General features: G+C 40.7%; 1 protein-coding gene across 3 annotated transcripts in view; it reads right to left on the reverse strand.

Annotated features, from left to right (window-relative positions):
- Positions 1-23,076, reverse strand: part of LOC122939837 (ovostatin-like) — a 79,865-nt gene that overhangs the window by 45,556 nt on the left and 11,233 nt on the right. For 2 of the 3 annotated variants that reach the window (XM_044296021.1, XM_044296023.1), the window contains exons 3-21: positions 22,605-22,761; positions 22,128-22,180; positions 20,927-20,947; positions 20,058-20,226; positions 18,616-18,700; positions 18,409-18,535; positions 16,772-16,883; positions 13,089-13,204; positions 11,235-11,393; positions 10,166-10,396; positions 8,839-8,896; positions 4,497-4,639; positions 4,013-4,162; positions 3,694-3,861; positions 3,262-3,346; positions 3,040-3,166; positions 596-827; positions 366-489; positions 156-271 (exon numbers count right to left, since the gene is read on the reverse strand). In XM_044296021.1, coding sequence (XP_044151956.1) covers positions 156-271; positions 366-489; positions 596-827; positions 3,040-3,166; positions 3,262-3,346; positions 3,694-3,861; positions 4,013-4,162; positions 4,497-4,639; positions 8,839-8,896; positions 10,166-10,396; positions 11,235-11,393; positions 13,089-13,204; positions 16,772-16,883; positions 18,409-18,535; positions 18,616-18,700; positions 20,058-20,226; positions 20,927-20,947; positions 22,128-22,180; positions 22,605-22,761 — 2,433 coding nt within the window. The remainder of the gene's footprint in view (positions 1-155; positions 272-365; positions 490-595; positions 828-3,039; positions 3,167-3,261; positions 3,347-3,693; positions 3,862-4,012; positions 4,163-4,496; positions 4,640-8,838; positions 8,897-10,165; positions 10,397-11,234; positions 11,394-13,088; positions 13,205-16,771; positions 16,884-18,408; positions 18,536-18,615; positions 18,701-20,057; positions 20,227-20,926; positions 20,948-22,127; positions 22,181-22,604; positions 22,762-23,076) is intronic. The other variant, XM_044296022.1, reaches the window with a different exon arrangement.

The following is a 23,076-nucleotide window of genomic DNA, read 5'->3' on the forward strand; positions in this document are numbered from 1 at the left end:
CTAGTTTGTGACCACCTAAAACCAGCCCACTGGAAAAATGACTGCTATGTGTGCATCTTAATTCATATCAATGGGTGAAATCCATGACAAATCCCGAAAAAAGAAAAAAGAAATAGAATAAAAATAATGAATATCAAATTACACTCAGGGCTCACCTCCACAATAACAGTGTTCACAACTGTGTCCTTGCGGGGAGACTGTGAAGCATCATTTGGTCCATCACACGCGCCAATATGACTGGTCTGAGCAGATGCAGTAATACTGATCTCACCTGTGGAAGGGACACATTCAAATAATCATAAGTATGAACTTAAGGAATTCCCAAGTTTAGGTCGGCACAAATACATGGTCATCGCCGCTCTTACCAACAAAGTTTGGTTGTAGTTCCCAGATATAGGCGGTCCTACCATTGGCAGCTACACAGACATCTTGCTGACCGTCCTTCAGTACAGCGGTAAATGCATTGGAGTTCTCCAGAGTAGCCTGGACCTAAAGTGGCAGCAAAGGAACTATATGTAGTAACTGGCACAAGGAACCACCATGTGGTCAGAAGACCGTGCTACCAATACTATTATAACTGAAATAGTTTGTTCACCTTGATGCTCTGTTCCATGTAATTGCGTACAACTCCTGTCACGGTCAAGGTTTCATCTCGGAGAAGAGAATATGGCAAAGAGAGCTCCATGGAGAATGTAAGGAATGTTGTGATAGTAGCTGGATTTCTGGTCATACCAAAGCCCGTTTCTTCAGAGGTACAGAAAGCAGTTCCTTGCCATTTTGTGATGCTGTCTGGAATAGTCTCTGACAGAGTGGCCCGGCCTTCAGTACTAAACAAAAAGGACAGAGAATTCTGAATATACAGATACTGGCACGGGACCAGGCAAGAGAGCTAGAAAAGTGCCAGGGGAGGTGAATACTCTGTGGTTCGTTTACAAAGACAATTTTTTTTTTTACTCCGATCCTTGTATCCAGGCAATGGAATCAGGTGGAAAACCATAAGGAGGTAGACAACTATTTTTTTGTTATTTTTCATCTGAAGTTAGAGTAATTACATACATGTTCAGTTTCCATAGTATTCTCCATACACAGCAGACTCCTGTAAAGGCAACCCCACCAATGAGTTGTTAATGGCAGCCACTGAAAACTATAACCCTGCTTTCACACATGAGCATTTCCCAAACGCGCGTCAAACACGCGTTTTTTGTAATAGTATGTAGTTTGTGTCATTGACTGCAGTGTCCTATGGCCACAAACGCGCGTCAAAACGCCCCAAAGAAGCTCAAGTACTTGTTTGAGCGTCGGGCGTTTTACAGCGCGATCGTACGCGCTGTAAAACACCCAGGTGAGAACCATTCCCATAGGGAAGTATTGCTTTCCATGTGTTGAGCGTTTTACAGCGCGTTCAAACGCGCTGTAAAACGCTCAGGTGTGAACTTAGGGTAAAAGTAGATTAAGCCAGAAGCACTTGAAATGGGAGCTGAAGTGAAGAGCCCTGCTGGCATGGCCACTACATACTGGATAGAGCCTTCTGCTTCCAGTCCCATAAATGGATATAGTGAATAGTGATGAGCGGCAGAGGTCATAATCAAATTCGCAATATTTCGCAAATATTTTGTAGAATATTCAGCGAATATTCGCGAATTCGAATATCCGTTATATTCAACGATTTTTTTTACTCGGGGGGGGGGGGGGGGGGGGAAACAAGGTAATGATGTGGAATTTTTATTGAAAAGGTTTCAATTGCCGAGCAAAAACATGATTCCTCCCTGCTTCTTGCTTGTGGACCAATGAGTCATAGCACTATAAATCGAATATATTAGTTTTTTCAAATATTCGTAATATTCTAAAACAAGAATATATAGCAATACAGCGAATATTCGAAAAAAACTAATGTAAAAGCAATTTAGCTAATATAGTGCTATAATCTTTTTTTTCAATATAGTTTAAAAATGTTTCCAATCCGAACTTCAGATGAGAAAAAAAATTACAACTATTAGACAAAGATTATAGCACTATATTAGCTTAATTGCTCTATATTCATTTTTTCGAATATTAGCTATATATTCTTGTTTTAGAATATTACTAATATTCGAAAAAAATAATATAGTGCTATATATATATATATATATATATATATATATATATATATATATATATTAGTTTTTTTTTTAGAATATTCATAATTTTTACCATTTAAAGTGACTCATGAATGATTCCTCCTTGCTTCTTGCTTGTGGGCCAATGAGTCATTGGCCCACAAGAAAGAAGCAGGGAGGAATCATGTTTTTATACTCGGCAATTTAAAAAATGTGACAAAAATATAGCATTATAAAAAATTTGCATTATGAAAATTTGCAATAAAAAAAAATCTCAAATATTTTAAATTACGAATATATCACTATATTCTAAATATTCACGAATTTTCAAAGTACCTATATTTCAACAAAAATTCGCAATTCGAATATTCGTGATCAACACTAATAGTGAATAGTTTCCAGTGACTGCTATGAACACAGGATTGGCATCATGCTGGGTGTTGGATCCCTATCGACCCAATATTGTTGAATTATCTAGAGAATAGGTCATCAATATCAAAGTCTCGGAAAAAAACTTTAATCCAACCTGCAAAACAACTCTTCATAATGTATGCTCTTCAGTTCCAAATCTTATTAACCTTGACTGCATCTGAGTACATTATACATATAAATAAAATTTGAAACTGAAGAGCATACTCTTTTAGTGCCTTTGATTTGCATATTGGATTAATCTGACTGCTGAGCCTTCATCTGGCACCACATCACTGTCATGGAGTGGAGGCCTCATCTTCATTAATTGAGTGGGTATCACAGCAGACTGCACTAGCGACTTCAACCACAATTGCACGCTATAGTGAGCGACCAAATGACGTTGCAATTTCTAACAATAAATAGAATCCGTAGAATTACAGTTAGTGGCAAAGAGGAGGCACTTGGATCCCACGGGAACACATTCTTGAAAAAGGTTATTAGATTGACATGTAGTTAAAAGGAAGATACTTACTCAAGAGTTAACATAACCCATGAGAAGGTTTCAGAAAAGTTTGTTCGAACAGTTTCCTGTGGTGCAGAGACAGCACTGGATTCTAGACTGACAGTTTTGAAACGAGGATCAGCACCAAAACCTCTGGCTATGACAAGATGGAAAGTTTAGAATTAGTTTATGAAAATTTTGGAATATTTTCACAGAAGTAAACAAAAAAAGATATAAAACCAGGCAACTCACCTGGAAGGACATTACCTGGTGGATTCTTATCACAGACTTCAGGTTTTCTTGCCCTGACACTTGTTCTAAAAGCCATCCCAACTGCCTGAAAAAAAAAAGGAAAAATGCCCTATAAGTAATAATTTCTTTGCAGAGAAAAAAAAAGGTTTTACAATTTATTTATTTTTATCTATACTTGTGGTGCAGCTTTCATAAAATCACAATACAACATTTGGAGTTTACTTTACCCTCCATACTGAAGGCTAGATTTACATCATGTTTGAGATATTATTTTCATACATTGTATTATTTTTTTTCTTTCCAGCATCACAAGGGAGAATGTGTCCCTGGGGCCAAAACTGAAACCTCTTTTGATCTAAATAGACAATCTTGTAAACAAGAGGTAAACCTAGTCTGAGCCATTTGCTCCTCAAGCGGCAGAAACCTACTTACCTTTAGAATATTATAGGTGTCACCTTCTGTTGTGCTGCTCACAGGTACATAGTATCTTCCATTGTAGAAGACCAATTTGTCTGGGTCCTCACAGGGGGGGGCTGGGTCTTCTACGTCAAAATCAGCCACACGGTAACCATAGGGATTAAATATGACAGAGTTGTAGATCTGGAATGGAGTGGTCAAGTTAGATGTGGTCTTAAAATGTGTTCTGCCTCACACCACTAATCCCCAACAGTGCCAACCATAAACCAAGACACATTTTTGCACACTGACCAGCCCATAATTGAAAGTAGATGAACGTTTTCTGACTACTTACACTGTCTGCTGAGAATGGCTCATAGGGGTACATAATCAAGAGGCTGGTATCAATCACACGCAGTGCACAGTATGAATTTGGGTCTGCTGAAAGCTGTATATCAACCGTGGAACCTGGAGCTACCTTTTCCTCTGAGAAAGTCATAGAAACCTAAAATGATATATGTATATATGAACAGAGCAATGAAGAACAATCCTGGTACCTGATGACACCCAAAAGGTTCCTCTACCACATGAGAGGTAAACAGTACAATAAAGAGCATAAGAGAATTGGAGAGGTGGCCCCATTAACGATTTCTTATTGGTGTCATGGCCATCAATCTACTAGACAAAGCTCTACATAGAGACATCAGATTGTGGAACATACATGAACAGTTTGGTTAGAAAACTGTATTCTGAAACAATATGAACAAAGACAATCTACTTCACCTCCTTGCTATACATTCTAGAAGGCAGGCACTATAGAGTTATGCGAGTCCATATACCTGATTTCTGAAGCACTTCTCAATGTTGAGACTGACTGTATCAGCAATCATTTCGTTCCCCAAAAGACTGTATATAACCAAATCAGCACGTGGGGCCATGTCAGCAGACACTGGGAGGTCCAAGGAGAAAGAACCATTCCTTGCTGCAAAGAGACAATGAGGTGTTAGTACTCCTGCTATAGAGCTGTCACTATTAAGAGATTGATTACATTTCTCCAGGAAGGAATTTTTTTCTATCAGGATTTTTTTTTTTTATCCCTAGGATGAGGAAAATAAGCTTCTACATCAAAATAGCTTTTGGCTTCTCTCTGAATCAACACAGCTGGTAAGTCTAAACTGGATGGACATGTGTCGCCTCACCCACACAGAGTTCCCTCTGCACAGTTTGTGATGAGAATACCAGGCCAAAAACCCCATGGGGAATCCATGACGTTTCCAAATAGACACTGCCAGGGCCGGCGTCATAACCTGGCATCCCCGGGGGGGGGGGGGGGGGGGGGACTCTCCGATCTGCTGCTGCTTCATTCTATTTAGTTGTGTTACTGTTTCATTAAGCAGTTTACTTCTTGTATGAATCCCCCTCAGAGCCCCTTCCACCTACTTGCTGTGTCCACCCCTCCTGTCCATCCAGGGCCCCTGTCTCACTCCTCTGCCTCTCATTATGGTGGCATCTGAACAGCATTCACCATAAGGACCTTCTAACGTCACAGGGTCATGTGACTGTGCCCCCCACCCCGTACTGCGCCCACTTATACCCTGCATTGTGCCCTCTTACCACACCCTGTGCAGTGCCCCTAGTCATTCCCTGTACTGTGCCCTCTTATACCCTTTTATCCGGTCATTGTATGGTGGTTTTATCATTGTATGGCGGTGGTATCACTATATGGCGGTGGTATCCAATAACTGCATGGCCATAACTGTATCCCCTTCCATGCCCACGCCATCCTTTTTAAGACCTGGCATGAGCGGGAAAAGATAGATTGCGGTGCTAAGGACCTTTGTGCCACAATCCGTGTCAGAAATACGCCTAAGGCTACTTTCACACCTGCGTTTAGGTGCGGATCCGTCTGGTGTCTGCACAGACGGATCCGCACCTGTAATGCAAACGCTTACATCCGTTCAGAACGGACGCGTTTGCATGATAATGCAAACTGATCCGTTAAGACTTTACATTGAAAGTCAATGGGGGACGGATCAGTTTGAAAATTGCACCATATTGTGTCAACTTCAAACGGATCCGTCCCCATTCAGCAGGCGTTCAGGTGTCCGCCTGCTGAGCGGAGCGGAGGACAAACGCTGCCAGACTGATGCATTCTGAGCGGATCCGCGTCCACTCAGAATGCATTAGGGCTGGACGGATCCGTTTGGGGCCGCTTGTGAGAGCCTTCAAATGGAGCTCACAAGCGGAGCCCCGAACGCAAGTGTGAAAGTAGCCTAACATAGACGTATTTGTATATAATAAATGACCCCCTAATTGTATTATTATTCAGGGTAGGGCTAATATCTTTATTTTATATAGATTCTAGTGTATTATACTGTGCCCTGTATTTCCCAGTAGAAAATGATCCTTGGGAAACACAGTCCTCACCCCTGACCACCAGGACCAGGGGCTTATTCTGACAACACTAGGGCTGGGTTCACATCCCATTTGTGCCATCCATTTAATGTATACCAAAAATATATGCATTAACAGATGCCTCAGACTGATGCCGTACAGTGGCGTCCGTTCACCATACAATCCTCAGACTGATGCCGTACAGTGGCGTCCGTTCACCATACAGTTCCATGGTAGAAAAAAAAACAAACACATACGTTAACGTCTGCATTTTTTACTTGACTCTACAAAAACGTGGAGTGCTGCACATTTGTATACATCAAACCGATAGGAAAAACGTCATGTGAACACACATGGGGGAGGGGGGCATACTAAAATTTGCTGTGGGGCCCAGTCAGTACTAGTTACATCACTGCACATCTCCTTCTCTCCTCCAGGCCTGGCTCACTGCTGCAGCGGCCGCCGGAGAGAAGGAGCGCAGGGAGCTGCGGTTAGTGATGGACAGGACCGCCAGCTCCCCTGCAATGATAGGTATGTGAGGGGGCCACTGGGGGGTCATTCATCACACTGAGGGCCCCTTACACAGTATAATGACTCCCAGTGCCCCCCATTTAGTATAATGATCCCCATTGACCCTCCATTTAGCATAATGACCACCAGAGCCTCCATTAAATATAATAACCCCTCGTGCCCCCTCCATATAGTATAACCCCCAGTGTGGGGGCGATTGGGGGTCATTATTCTGAATGGAGGGTCACTGTGGGGTCATTATACTGTTAGTATAATGACCCCCAGAGCCCCCTCCATACAGTATTCCCCCAGTGTGGGGGCTACTGGGGGTCATTATTCTGAATGCAGGGCCACAGGTGGTCATAATATAGTGGGGGGGGGGAATTGGGGGTTCATTATACTGTGTGAAGGGCCACTAGTAGTCATTATACTGTATAGGGGCCACTGGGGGTCATTATACCATGTGGGAGCCACAGGGGGACAGGTCAATGTAAAAAAATGCCTCATGGGGGCCCACTGGGATTTATCGCCCAAGGGCCCACATGAACCTGGAGCCGGCCCTGGACACTGTACAGGTGTCCACGACAGATTAGCCCCATCGAATGGCCCTGAAGCAGTGGACTGTTCTGTCCCAAAGTAAAAGCTCATCAGAAACCTGAGGGTCTTCTGCAGGGAAATTTCCATAGAAACAATCTGCTGTGAGAACATTCCCTTACTATGATTTTTGTCAGAACTTGTATGAAACCAACTCAAATACAGCAGTATGAATAGTGGCCATAGGTGTGGAAACATTGATGTCAATGGCGATTTACAGCATCTGCATAGAGTCTGAAACTGAAATCAGAAGGGGCAGGTCATTAAAAAAGGGGTTCTCCAGGAATTAAGAAAATGAAACTACTTAAACAGTACTTTATTATAAATATATTCCAAAATACCTTCCATTAGTTAGAATGACTCGTTTTGTCTGGGGAGCAATCACTAGAGGAACTAAAATGGTCGCCGTCCTACAATTACACACAAAACCTGTCCTAATCACACAGAAGGACAAGTTACTTCACAACACTGAGCCAAAGAACTGCCTCATTCTCCTCTCCGCTTGTCAGGAATTATTGTCCTGAGTACAGCTGATAAGATCTTCTGCTGAATCTCTGTGGGAATAGATTTCAAGAGAAAGACATGAAGTAAATAGAGGACTAACAGGACAGACTGTGGTAATGTGGGGCTGCGGTAATGGAGACTGCAGACAAGTGCTGCTGCTCATTAGCCACATCCCCACCTCCCAAGGAGAGAGGAGGATGAGGCAGCTCTTTAGCTCAGAGTTCTGAAGTAACTTGTCCTGCTGTGTGATTAGGACAGTTTGTCTGTACTAAAAAGGAAAGCGGCCATTTTATTTCTCCTTCTCATTGCTCCCTAGACAAAACTATTCATTATTACTAATGCAAGGTATTTGGGAATATATTTATAATAAAGTACCATTTAAGTATTTTTATAGTTCCTGGAGCACCCCTTTAACACAATCACAGTAGCACAGCCTCAGGATTTGCTTCTGCAAGATCACAAATCTATATTAATAAATCCAAAAGGGGCTTTGGTTTAGGTCTGCTTTAGGCTCAGTTAACACAATAACATATTTTAAAGCACACACACGATAGGTGATAAAAAACGAATCAGTCAGTCCACCACTTCGTTCACTTCTGTAGAGCTGATGTATACAGAGCTCTGTCAGTCCCATACAAATTAATGGAGCGGAGGACCAACAGGTGCACTTCAACTTAATTCAGAAAGGGAACTTGGGCTCCAAGAACGGAGGTCCCATTCCCTCAGATGAATGTGGCGGTAGGTCGTGCTGGCATGTTTTAAATTCATTTTCTATGGGACTACCAGAGATAGCCAAGTGGCTGTAATTTGCCATTTTCATAACTTCCATAGAAAATCAATTAAGTGGCAGTGCGTAAGCATAAACAGGGGAATGGACTTCACTGGGTGGACGTCTCAGAAATCGGACCACTTGGTTGTATGCTTCTCCCCCATCTTGTGGATAAGGGATAAGTTTAAAAACCTTGGCACACCCCTTTAATTGAGGTAGGGACCCCTGTTCAGGATCCTCATCAGTTGCTCTGGAGGACCAGTTTCACATAAAACTAAAACAAAAAGTTTGATTTGAATGAACACTGTAATGCTCAATTTTTCCTCTGGGGGCACTGCAGTGAATTCAGACTCTTGCTGCTAAGTTTTCCCAAAGGGAACACAATACTTGTGGCCAATGCACAAACTTACAGCTGCTTAAATCAACATCTTTCTGACCGCTCTGGACAATGGCTGACCTTGACAACACCTAGAAATAAAAAAAAAAAACAAATTGTGGTGTCAGAATAAACAGACTATAGGGACATTTGTTCTAGTCACATTCCATAAGTATGGCACCTCTCACTTTGTAAAGGCGGGTTTACACGTCCCCATGTTACAGCCGGTCTCCTTCAATGAACGACCAACCGACTGTCGATAAGAAAAGTAAAAGGAGACCGCCATATTTACATGCAGAAATTCACAGTATGAGAATGAGCAGTCGCTATTGCGATCCTTCGTCCTCACACAGAATCATTGCTTCTGAGCAGCAGATTAGACCTCATGTCTAATCACTGTTTAGACCTCATGATCTGCTGCCCAGGAACGATGATTGATGGCGCCTGCATGAATGACAGGATCACCCAACAAACGAGCATTCCCCTCATTCATCGGGTGGTCGGTGTTACATTTAGATGGGCATGTTGTCGGAAACAATCATTCACAGGAACGGTCGTTCCCAATAATCTGCCTGAAAATAGGGTCGTGTAAATCCATTGGCGTTATTGAATTCCGTTATAGGTTCCATTATAACAGAGCTATAACGGAACATAACAGAATTTTAGGATGGAATGCAAAACTGTGGGATTCTGTTTTGCTCCGTCCTTTTTTTAGCTTCCCACTATACTGTATGCAATATTAAATGGTGCCTTTAGGAAGTACAACTTGGCCTGCAAAAAAACAAGCCCTCATAATAGTGATGTGAACAAAATATATATATATATATATATATATATATATATATATATATATATATTTTATAGTTCTGGGAAGGTAGGGAGTGAAAAATATGAGAAAAAAAATATAATTTCAGTCAGGAAAGGTTATCTGGCCAAAAATGGCTCAAGAAAAGGCTACAAAGAAGCGGATACAGTAAGGTTTTTCTTTCTTAGGCTTTCTTTTAAAGCCATGAAAAAAAGTGCGTAAGAAGGGACCATCATACAGAATTATAAGATTAGGGGATCGTAAAGGGGTTATTTCCTATCAGACGCCATATTACAGGGTAATATTTCCAGGAGACATTCCAAGCTCTATAACATGGCTCACTATAGAAGCACATGGAGTGCCTGTAGTTCAGTAGTACCAAGTTGCAGATACCCAGCATTCACATGGTCCCGCTATGCATGCAACAGTACAATTACTTTGACACAGGCCTTCACCTAGCAAATGGCTCTAAACTATAGACGAGCCCAGTAACTCCTTGAACCAGCTAGAGATCATCTATACTCTTGACCTACTAAAGTTTCTAGACCACACTCACCAGATAATTGAAAGTGGCCGTATTCACTTCAGGACCAGTTCCTTCTGGGCTTATGATGTATGCAATATCAATACTGTGGCTCTGTCCACAGCTCAGTTCTCCTTTAGGTCGTTTTGCTTGTATGAAGCTTCCAGAATAGGAGTAGAAACGGTAAACCATGTGTTCGGCAGTGGGGTAGTCTCTTTCCGACCATTGAGAAAAATAGCACTGATCAGGGTTTGTGTAACTTATCTGTGAAGAGGTAGAAAAATCAAAAGATTATGGGGAAAAAAAAAAGTTTGTTTTTAAAGTTAACATCCTTAGTAGGCTCATACATATCCAATTATTGTACTAGATGCTTGTGTGCTATATCTTTACTATCCGTCCACATCTTCCACCTTCAAAAACATATCTAACCTCCACTAGAGATGAACAAGTTGATTCAAGAACTTGGAACTGTAAGTCGAATTCTCAAAAAGTCTGATTCTACCGAACTACCAAAGTTATGCATATCGATTCAGGAGGCGTGACAAACCGTAAAGATAGCGGCAAAAAGAGGGAGAGGGCAAGAGACCTTTCCAGGCAATCACAGCACTTTTTAGTAGACTTCATTTGAACCCAAATCAAATGGACAATTTGAGATAAATCTCATTTGAAACAAATTCTGAGATGTTCTTCTCTTCTCTGCAGCCACAGTCAGTTTTCTGCATGCAGTTTTGGAAGCCAAAGATTAGGAGTGGATCATAAAAGGAAATTATAAAAAAGGTCAGATGCGACTTCTATTTTTTAAAATTCTCTTCTGGTTTTGGGATCCAAATCTGCATTCAGACACCTGACTGGGTGGCCATACGCCAACCTCCATTCCTCAAAGCAAACACAGTATTCCATAAAGATGGTCTACAGATGTCCACCCTTTTATAGGCCCCATCATTATCAAACTTGAAAAGTCTGCAGACTATAAAAACACATTCTGAAAAACGCTGGGGACATGTCTACTGGATGTGTCCAACATGGAATTATGCAAAAGCAAAAAGTCCCTGCTTCATTGTATTGGCTGTGTAATTAGGTTACAATTTGTTAGTATACTCACCCTGGCAGTAAAGTTGACGTCAACCATATTAGAGGTGTCTATTGCATATTCAAACCGGCCTTCTTCATCAGTTATTGCCTTCTGAGGTTCATCATTGTTAATCTGCACCTCGATTTCTTGATTAGGAATTGGTTTATTACTCTCATCTGTTAGTAGTCCCTAGATGATCAAATAAATGAGGTTATAGTCACTGTTTATGAAAAAGTCCAATTAATCACCCATGTATAGCATGGAAAGGCCCATCAGCTATTGCTTCTAAGGGTAGAATAGCTTTTTAATAATACGGCATCCTATAGAACACAGCATTAAAAAAATAGTCAGTCTGTATAAATGAATACCAGGGCAGCAAAGTGGCCACTTTACTACAAAAATAAGGTTACTACAACCCACAAAGAAAAAAAAAAAAAAAAAAAAGTGAGTCTTTATAAGCAAGGATTATGTGGTACAATTTTTTAGATATTTTTTTTATATATAGAGGAAGTGATAGACCATTTTTGTAATTTACTTTAATTACTGAAATTGTACATTTCTATTAGAAATATAGCTCTAAAATGGCCCATTTTGTGCCTTAGCGACGCTCCCGGTCTCTTGTTTACCTAACTGTAGAGACACGCTCCACACTGACTGCTGCCGATAGGATAGAGAGAGCCAGCAGCAGTCAGTGTAACAGAAATGTACAATTTCAGCAATTAAAGAGGCTCTGTCACCATCATCTTTTGTCTGTATGTTAAATAGCTGTGGAGATATCTGTGTTAGTCATATGCAAATAAGAAATTTAAGCACCAGGAGGTCGGGCTCAATCCTTTGAGCACTGCTTTGTAGCACCCTCTGTCCTCTGCACACTCCCCCTCCCCTTGATTGACAGGACAAGACATGCTGAGGGCAGAGCTGTGTCCTGGCATCTACCCATTACATACACTACTGGCTTCCAGTATCCGTCGTTTCAGGTGCTGCACATCTCGTATCTTCACAGCATATGCTGTGCAGCACCTGAAACGACGGATACTGGAGCCTGTGCTAGTATTTCTCCTGCGGTGTTGCTATCAGTGTGTGAAGAGTGGGAGAAGAGGGTTGCATTGACAATCCAACACAATGGGCAGCACATTGAACACATTTTATAAGTGGTCAGAAACTTGTAAATAACTCATGAAAGAATACAGTTACGTTAAAACCAAGCACACCATTGTTTTTCTTGTGAAATTCCCAATAAGTTTGATGTGTCACATGACCCTCTTCCTATTGAAAAAACAAAAGTTGGATTCAAAATGGCCGACTTCAAAATACTAATGTGCCACAAACAGGAAGTTAATATCACCAACCATTCCCATTTTATTAATGTCTATCCATATAAATGGCCCACCCTGTAGTATAGCTTTTTATTGTGGCTTAAATGAGGGGGGGGGGGGGAGAACAAAAAGTTTATATAAAAAAAAAGGTCTCTCAAACAACTTATCACCAAACTAACATTATCACTTGGAGATGCATGTTTTTTCTATGCTTAGAAGCTAACACATATTACTGGGGTCTTTATAATGTATGTATGCATGTATGTAGCAATAGATACATAGATTAGCATTCTGAGAAGATCTCAGTGTGGTAAAGCTATAGTACATAGAGTATATGATATGTAGATGTTAAGACACAGCTCTGCTCTCAGCATGTCTAGTCCTGTCAATCAAGGGAAGGAGGGAGTGTGCAGATCCCAGGGGGTGTTACAAAGCAGTGCTCAAAGGATTCAGCCTAATTACAAAAAATGGCTAGTATTACTGCCCCTACACCAAAAAAAAAAAAAAAAGTTCTGACAGCAATCTTGAAGTCAGATACATCTTTGTTACCAAAATTTGAAATACTCACCGGAACAATGTAATCTATTCCTCTCTTATAATACTGGTTCAAGGATTCATAATCAAAATTGACTGTAGCTGGTTGGCTCGTAGCCCAAATGTACCGAGTCTCGGTGGCTTGAATACCTAAAAATTAAAGAAAAACTAAATAAATAAAAACCTTTGAAACCAGAGACAATCACAATGGTATACTCTCCCCATATTTGCGCACATTTCCTCCCAGACTCCAAAAAACACATATTAATGGGTTAATTTGGATTATGAGCCCCGGTGTAGACCAATGTGAGTGATGACAGTTGGTACAGTGCCGTGGAATATATTGGTGCAATATAAATACTAAAGATTTTCAAAAATTTCCAATGTCACTATGAAATAAATAAATACATAGATCCTCAATAAGCTGACACTGTCTGTTCGGTAGACATCACTTCTCAGCAGTCGTCTCATTATCACAATCAGAATTACAATGACAGATAACACCTCTGTACAGTAGGCATAAACGAAGTTGGGGTCTGCACTAGTCAATCACTACCGAAATGACCCGGTGGTCAATGCATCAAGTAAAGAAAGATCTAATGTATTTTCCTTTACAAAGACATTAAAAGGCTTTCTGATCCAGACATATTTATAATTGATATTCCACAATAAATCACCGAATGTTTCGGTCCGAGTGGACCTTCTTCAGCGGTGTAATCTATAGTCAAGTTTAATATAAATGGCAAGTCATAACCCGCATGATCAGAATGGCCGTCAAGGTAAATTAATGTGGTATAAAGAATTCTACTAAAGAGAATAAACAAAAATAAAACCCAAAAGGGTATCAATCTAGAGACATGCAAATTAGAATATACAAAAGGCATATGGGAAATAAGACTTAAAAGGGGTCGTCTCTAATGTACTGTGATTGTCCATATTGTCCTCTTTGTTGGCTGGATTCATTTTTCCATCACATTATGCACTGCTCGTTTCCATGGTTATGACCACCCTGCAATCCATCAGCAGTGGTCGTGCTTGCACACTACAGAAAAAAAAAAAAAAAAAAAGCATCTGCCTATTTGGTGGCCGAGACTGTGGGAGCGCACATAGGCCAGTGATTTTTCCTATGCAAGCACGACCACCGCTGATGGATTGCAGGGTGGTCGTAACCATGGAAATGAACAATGTATAATGTGATGGAAAAATGAATTCAGTCACCAAAGGAGGCAATATGGACAAATCACAATACATTAGTAAGTGGCTTGTATTAACTTTCTCTACGTGATGAATGATATTTGCTGAAGGGAGACAACCCCTTTAAACATATTGGCCTAATCATTAATCAGGAATAGAAGAGTGATGCAAGTGTATGTATATAGGTCCTAGCACAGAGTGTCTACAAGCTTTCTAGCTCCGTCCCTTCTCTTCTTTCCCTTGTTCTAACTTTCTTCTTCATTCTCTCTTTCCTCTGCTTGTTTTTTCCTTTTTCTATCTTTTATCCCCCTCAGTCTTTTCTCCTTCCTTCACAGCCCGTCAGTCATGGTAGACACTCTCTACTAGGATCTATTCCCGATTAGTCTAATATGTTTAAGTCTTATTTCCCAGATGCCTCCGTATATTGTCATTTGTATGTCTCTAGAGTGATACCCTCTATTGGTTTTTTGTTAGATTTTTTGTTGTTGTTTAGGCTCTTTAGTAGAATCCTTTATACCCCATGAATTTACCCCGACGTCCATTCTCATCATGCGATTTAGGACTTACCATTTGTATTATACTTACCTATAGATCACACTGCTACAGAAGGTCCACTCGGACCGAAACATTCGGTAATTTATCGTGGAATATCAATTATAAATACAGGTCCTTCTAAAAAAATTAGCATATTGTGATAAAGTTCATTATTTTCTGTAATGTACTGATAAACATTAGACTTTCATATATTTCAGATTCATTACACACAACTGAAGTAGTTCAAGCCTTTTATTGTTTTAATATTGATGATTTTGGCATACAGCTCATGAAAACCCAAATTTCCTATCTAAAAAATTAGCATATTTCATCCGACCAATAAAAGAAAAGTGTTTTTAAAACAAAAAAAAGTCAACCTTCAAATAATTATGTTCAGTTATGCCCTCAATACTTGGTCGGGAATCCTTCTGCAGAAATGACGGCTTCAATGCGGCGTGGCATGGAGGCAATCAGCCTGTGGCACTGCTGAGGTGTTATGGAGGCCCAGGAGGCTTCGATAGCGGCCTTAAGCTCATCCAGAGTGTTGGGTCTTGCGTCTCTCAACTTTCTCTTCCCAATATCCCACAGATTCTCTAATTCTCTATGGGGTTCAGGTCAGGAAAGTTGGCAGGCCAATTGAGCCCAGTAATACCATGGTCAGTAAACCATTTACCAGTGGTGTTGGCACTGTGAGCAGGTGCCAGGTCGTGCTGAAAAATGACATCTTCATCTCCATAAAGATTTTCAGCAGATGGAAGCATGAAGTGCTCCAAAATCTCCTGATAGCGGCTGCATTGACCCTGCCCTTGATAAAACACAGTGGACCAACACCAGCAGCTGACATGGCACCCAGACCATCACTGACTGTGGGGACTTGACACTGGACTTCAGGCATTTTGGCATTTCCCTCTCCCCAGTCTTCCTCCAGACTCTGGCACCTTGATTTCCGAATGACATGCAAAATTTGCTTTCATACGAAAAAAGTACTTTGGACCACTGAGCAACAGTCCAGTGCTGCTTCTCTGTAGCCCAGGTCAGGCGCTTCTGCCGCTGTTTCTGGTTCAAAAGTGGCTTGACCTGGGGAATGCGGCACCTGTAGCCCATTTCCTGCACACGCCTGTACACGGTGGCTCTGGATGTTTCTACTCCAGACTCAGTCCACTGCTTCCGCAGGTCCCCCAAGGTCTGGAATCAGTCCTTCTCCACAATCTTCCTCAGGGTCCGGTCACCTCTTCTCGTTGTGCAGCGTTTTCTGCCACACTTTTTCCTTCGCACAGACTTCCCACTGAGGTGCCTTGATACAGCACTCTGGGAACAGCCTATTCCTTCAGAAATTTCTTTCTGTGTCTTACCCTCTTGCTTGAGGGTGTCAATGATGGCCTTCTGGACAGCAGTCAGGTCGGCAGTCTTACCCATGATTGCGGTTTGGAGTAATGAACCAGGCTGGGAGTTTTTAAAAGCCTCAGGAATCTTTTGCAGGTGTTTAGAGTTAATTAGTTGATTCAGATGATTAGGTTAATAGCTCGTTTAGAGAACCTTTACATGATATGCTAATTTTTTTTAGATAGGAATTTTGGGTTTTCATGAGCTGTATGCCTAAATCATCAATATTAAAACAATAAAAGGCTTGAACTACTTCAGTTGTGTGTAATGAATCTTAAATATATGAAAGTCTAATGTTTATCAGTACATTACAGAAAATAATGAACTTTATCACAATATGCTAATTTTTTTAGAAGGACCTGTATGTCTGGATCAGAAACCCTTTCGATGTCTTTGTAAAAAGAAAATAAATTATATCTTTATTTGCAATATATCACTGGATTGCAGCGATCTTTCTTTACCATCCACAGTATGGGATGTTCGCAGTTTACCTTCTTCCCCTCCCTGCACAATGACCTATGCACAGGTCACAGAGAATACCCTTAACACTCGTTCATAGAATATAGCATGTCTAAAACATAACTGGGAGGTACGTTAGCTAGTTACCAGTGTCTGCTTCAGTCACTGTAATTTCCAGGGTCATGGACCGTTCTCTTGGAGACCCTGCAAAGGCTGAGTGAAGGTCAAATACGCCACTGTAGGTTCCATCTGCGCTAAGCTGTAGGGAGAGGGAACATGTAAATATAATGTTTAAAAGGGTTTTCTAGGTGTTTAATATTGATGACCCATCCTTATGATAGGTCATCAATACCTAATAGGTGGAAGTCCAACTCCTGGCACCCCTACAGATGATATATAACCGATTGAAGGAGTAAGGTAAGTAAATATAATTTGATTTAGAAAAAATATATACTACAATAGTACAAAAATACTCAATTTTATTAAGAAAATCACAAAAGACACATGATCAGCACTGGTCACAAATAAGACAATACATACAGGTTACAATACATGTTAAAAACCAAGTGAACCGATGGTGGGCTGCCAATACATATATCTAAGGTAAAGTGCGAGTGCATAATTATACCCAAAAGGTCATAAGTAGTGGTCATGTAGTATCCAAAAGCTGTAGCTATTAGACATCACAAATATCCACATGTATATATGTGTCAAAATTAGCCACAAACCGGTGTAAATGTATACACCAAAGTTATCAAAATTAGGGCAATACCAAAAATCACAATTGTATTTGACACATGATGGAAACTATTGTATATACTGACCAATTGATTCAATTGTATCGTGCAGCAATACCACCGGTCCACTCCCCAAAGTGGAGTGGACCGGTGGTATTGCTGCACGATACAATTGAATCAATTGGTCAGTATATACAATAGTTTCCATCATGTGTCAAATACAATTGTGATTTTTGGTATTGCCCTAATTTTGATAACTTTGGTGTATACATTTACACCGGTTTGTGGCTAATTTTGACACATATATACATGTGGATATTTGTGATGTCTAATAGCTACAGCTTTTGGATACTACATGACCACTACTTATGACCTTTTGGGTATAATTATGCACTCGCACTTTACCTTAGATATATGTATTGGCAGCCCACCATCGGTTCACTTGGTTTTTAACATGTATTGTAACCTGTATGTATTGTCTTATTTGTGACCAGTGCTGATCATGTGTCTTTTGTGATTTTCTTAATAAAATTGAGTATTTTTGTACTATTGTAGTATATATTTTTTCTAAATCAAATTATATTTACTTACCTTACTCCTTCAATCGGTTATATATATTCTAATTAGGGGTAAGCCCGCAATCTTGTTAGGGCTATATATAGGTTTTTCACCCCTACAGATGAGCTTACCAAGCACAGCGCTCTCCAGTGGCTGTTCTTGGTATTGTAGCTTAGCTCCACTCACATGAATGGAACGGAGCTACCCCTAGGTTATGTGACTAATAGACGTGACATCACTGACCTAGGCGAACATGGCTCGAGACTTATTGGACAGAAAATTGAACTTTAGCAACTAGTGCCAGGCAGCTGCTGCTAAGGCAAGCAAGATTGTAGAACGCAATTGACGAGATCATAGCTGTCTGCGTACACCTTCTATTGAATGTTCCTGCAGCTTTTGACAGGGGTAGAAGGGTTGTCTGATGAGAAAATCCTCAAACAGAATGGACTTTTTGTTTTATTTTATTATTTTATTCTGCATATTACTCACCTCTCCTACTGTATCAACACAGGAGTCACCTTTATCTTTGACGCAATTCAGTTGTCTGCCATAGAACTGTGGCCGCTTACAAAACCGAACAGTGACAGAGCCAGGCACAGGCTCGCCAAAGGAGTAGCTAAAGAAAAGGCACAAAAGTAACATTTATCAAATACAACTTTAAGAAAAAGTGAACACACTAGAAGGAGCTTCACTTACATTCCAGAAACGTTGTAGGTTATGGACTCAGCAGTCACAGCTATAGTTTGTGGAGCCTCTATTTCTACCTTGAATCTTGGAATTACTGAAAAATTAATCAAAGTCACTTGGATTGGAAGGCATAAAGAACAGTAAACTGTTCATGAGCAAACAAGGGGTTTGAAACATCTCCGTTTAAGACTATGTTCCCTGGTGTTAGCATGGTTGACAGCCATACTTTTAGTTACTCGGCCTTGTACTATTCCTATGACTTTACCAGTCTCACACACCCTCATTATTATACCATGCTCCCTGTTACAGCTTCACTCCATTTACCATCTAGACCAGGCATCCTCAAACTACGGCCCTCCAGCTGTTGTAAAACTACAACTCCCACAATGCCCTGCTGTAGGCTGTTCGGGCATGCCGAGAGTTGTAGTTTTGCAACAGCTGGAGGGCAGCAGTTTGAGGATGCCTGATCTAGACCTTCACCCCAAATGGGCAACAAAAACTATCCTCCATCCTACAAAAATACTTAGGAAGCTCTTAAAAGGGGTTGCGTCACATCAGCAAATTACATTTATCATGTAGACAAAGTTAATATAAGGCACTTAATGTATCGCGATTGCCCATATTGCTGGCTTGATTCGTTTTTCCATCACATTATACACTGGGGTTACGACCATCCTGTAATGCAGTAGCGGTGGCCGTGCTTGCACACTAGAGGAAAGCTCTGGCCTATGCGCTCCCCTGCAGTCCTGGCCAACAGAGAGTCTGGTTCCTATAATGTGCAAGCACGGCCATCACTGCTGGATTTTATAGAGTGGTTGGAACCCCTGGAAACGAGCAATGTATAATGTGATGGAAAAAATTAATCAAACTAGCAAAGTAGGCAATATGGACAATCAGAATACATTAGGAAGTGCCTTGTATCAACTTCCTCTACATAATAAATGGACTTGCTGAAGTAAGACAACCATTTTAAGTTAAAGTAAAGCTGGTCGTATTTGTAAAGTTGGCCAAACCAGCTAACCAGAAGGCCAATGTTTGTACAGGTGAACCCCCCTCCCCCATGCTGAAAACGTGTTACCATTGAGAGGTAAAAAAAAAAAAAACCCCACTAAAAACACAATTGGTCTAGTGTTCATGTTTGAGGAAGTCAGGGGAGAAGGCCACTTTCAGGGGCATAGCTATAGAGGGTGGAGATTTAACAGCTGCACATAGGTCCTGGTAGATGAGGTCAGTCCTGTGGCCAATGACACTATTTATGACTTAATGGAACTTTCCCCTATACTTTATAAATTTTTGACTAAACAATTAGGCCATCCTCTTAAATTACTACAGAAAACCCAAATTGCACTCGGATACTATAGACTACTCCATCAAGGATTGGTTTCTTTATTCTGTTATATAAAGGCCATTGTCCAATACATACAGTAAAGATTATAAAAAGCATAAATTACCATATTCTTTCACTGTGAACCAATTGCTTATAGGATACCCAGATTCTCTTTCAGCTATTAATTCATAGGTACCAAGAGAAGCACCAGAGGTCAGCTGGAATTCCAAGGAAATCACGCCATGATTTAACTCTGGAAGAAGCCACTGGAAAATCTTGGTGTTTGAAGCATCCTGTAATAAATGCAGACTCATTGAACATCGGTGGTAAGTGCTTCAAGAAGAGCTCACCATACAGTAAAATAAAGATTGGACCGACACCAGCTTGACAGCTTTTCTTAACATGGGTGTTTAAATATGGAGATAGGGCATCAAACTTTGACAAGCTACGAATTGCTTCAGTAAAGGTTTCATGGGCTAAAAGAGTGCAATATGTCAATGCAAGGTTTATCGTCATATTGCTGAATGTGACCTCATAAGATTAGCTTGCAGAAATTGGAGCCACGTCACATTAAAGCATTCTGTCTGGTGTAGACTTTTTGCCATCATTACCCAGAGGTAGAATATGTTGGCCAATGTATAATTTACCACAACCATGAAGGTATAGCGTTCGGAAGACATTCCACTGTCTACTACACAAACATTTAGGGCACAGTTTTCAATCATATTGAACGTAACTCCCAAATACATATGGATATGTAGCCCAATTAGGGAAGAGGAAAGGTGAAGAACTTTGTAAGAAATCTACAGGCACTTGCAAGCATGAAGAAAGAGCTTTGCTGAAGCCACTTAGATCAATCTACAGCCATTTCAATCTTTAGGAGCACCTCACCGCCTTCCTATGATATACCAGAGTTACTCAACAATTTGCACTGCGACCTGGAGTTATCGAGCAGTAGCCCAGACTAAAAAGGTCCAGCACAGTATTGCTTACCTGCAAGTAGACAGCTGTGAACTGGAGGTAAAACAAAAGAAAATGTATTAGTTACAGCACAAAAATACAGTTTAGTGTGCAGTGGCCCATTTGACCCAACCAATGTGTTAAAAAACAATTTTTCTGACTAAGGTTATGTCTCAGACACTGTTAATCATTTTACATTTTCACAGCCTCCTTCATTTCCAAAATTAGTAAAATCGAGCTACCAGAGCTGTTAAAAAAGGGGTATTCCCCTTTATGGCATATCATTAGAATACCTGTATGCCAAAAATATCAGAAAGGAGCTGTCCTCAGTGAGCAACATATTTCAAGAACCGGGTCCTTAAAAGCCATCAGCTGAGCTGCTTGATGGGAAACAGCAATAATACAGAGCCAGCTACAAAAATAAATAAATAATCAATACCAAGTGAAAAAAAAAAAAAAAAAAAAAAGTCTTTGCAGCCCAAAATAAGTACAATGCAATAATAAAAAAAGGTGTACATAGCTTTTAACATCATAGAAAGTAACAAAAATGGCTTCATCTTGTCAAAAATAACACTTCCCTGAGATCACTTCCAGTTCTGTAGTTATTGGTTGAAATTTAACCTCAGAATTCCTGCTCTGCTGCCTCTCGCATGCACACAAGGCTGGTAATATTGGGGGTGCAGGGTCTTCTTGACCAAAATTAGCCAGAAAAATTTTTTAAAAATGCCATGGTTTATCCAATGCTACGCATATAGCCATGTATTTTTGGCACCTGATGAAGGCTGTATGGTAGACAAGGACGGACTGGCCACAGACCCTACAGGGAAATTTCCTGGTGGGTCGATGCCCAGGGGGGACACCAGCCATGGTAACTAATGATCCGATGTCCCCTCCTGGATTTAACTGTATTGCCATCCTGAGGCAACTGGAGTAGGAGGACACAAAACATGGCAGCTGGTGCCAGCAACAAAAGATTTTGAGGAGGTTTTTTTGTGCTGTTGGGGCAGTATTTTGTAATGTACTGTGGTATTTGGCTCTACTGGGGCGGTATAATGTCCTGGAATATGGCATATCCTACTTGTGTTGACCCTGCCTTCTGTCAGTTTGGGCCCCACTACACAATAGGGTCACTTTTTTTTCTGGGCCACTTTCAGTTCCCAGTTAGTCCCTGATGGTAGAACATGTTAGCCATACAGGCTCCCTGTATGGTGTCTTGTAGCAGACAGTCACTCACCTTCTCATTGACTGGCTTCAGTTGGGAATTAAGACAGAGCAAACGGAATAATACTGCAACAGAAGGAAGCCAGGGTTAGGTTTATAGTCTTTCAAAAAGAAACATCACACATTTCATGGTCTGTAAAGCTAATTTTTTACATCTAATGATTCCAAGCTGCAAATAAAGAAAACAATTAAACTAAAAATCTACAAGCACACTTACCACTACATAGAGATAATTTTCAAGAAGGTCTCCAAGAATAAAATCACTGGGTTGTGTGGTGGTCTATGCGGCACTACACCAAGGTGGGGGGGCAGTATAATCTTAGATTTCTAATTTAGAGCTACCTATGTAAACTAAATTCCCCCATTACGCATTTTGAAATGAGTGTCCTTCAATAAAACATGATGCCTCCTAATAATGCAGCACATTGGTAGACAGACATTTCAGAAGCAAACAGAAGGCCCATTTCACATATCCACCAGTGCTGCTCACCTTTCTGGCCAGGCTTGTATTCGGGCTTGTCCATCTGATACATACAGTTGTTAGAAGCAGAGTTAATCACCACTGTTTTACGTTCTCTTAGTTCTGTACTTGACCCAATTGCTGAAAAGGTGATTGTCACAGGAACAGCTTTAGAGACAGAAGGAACCTGAGGGAAGGAGGATAAAATGTGGATTTAAGCAATTGGTTTTATTTCTCTAGGTAATGTACCTCTAATTCGAGACCAGGTACGGAGATGTGGCAACTGCACTCCTAATCCAGATACAATAGGCTTACACATGGTTCTCAATCACGCGTATAAACTAAGTTAACAACCACGTTTATTTAGCAGATTAATACTGTAGTTATTTCTAACCCAAAGCCATACTCTAAATATTGTAATAAAAACATCATCTATATACCGAGTAATAGCACAATGATTAAAGCGCGTCATGGAAGCATTTGTTTATAGAAACAGCTTCAC

This window comes from Bufo gargarizans, chromosome 6, assembly GCF_014858855.1.
Source record: "Bufo gargarizans isolate SCDJY-AF-19 chromosome 6, ASM1485885v1, whole genome shotgun sequence".
In the NCBI taxonomy this organism is placed as follows: domain Eukaryota; kingdom Metazoa; phylum Chordata; class Amphibia; order Anura; family Bufonidae; genus Bufo; species Bufo gargarizans.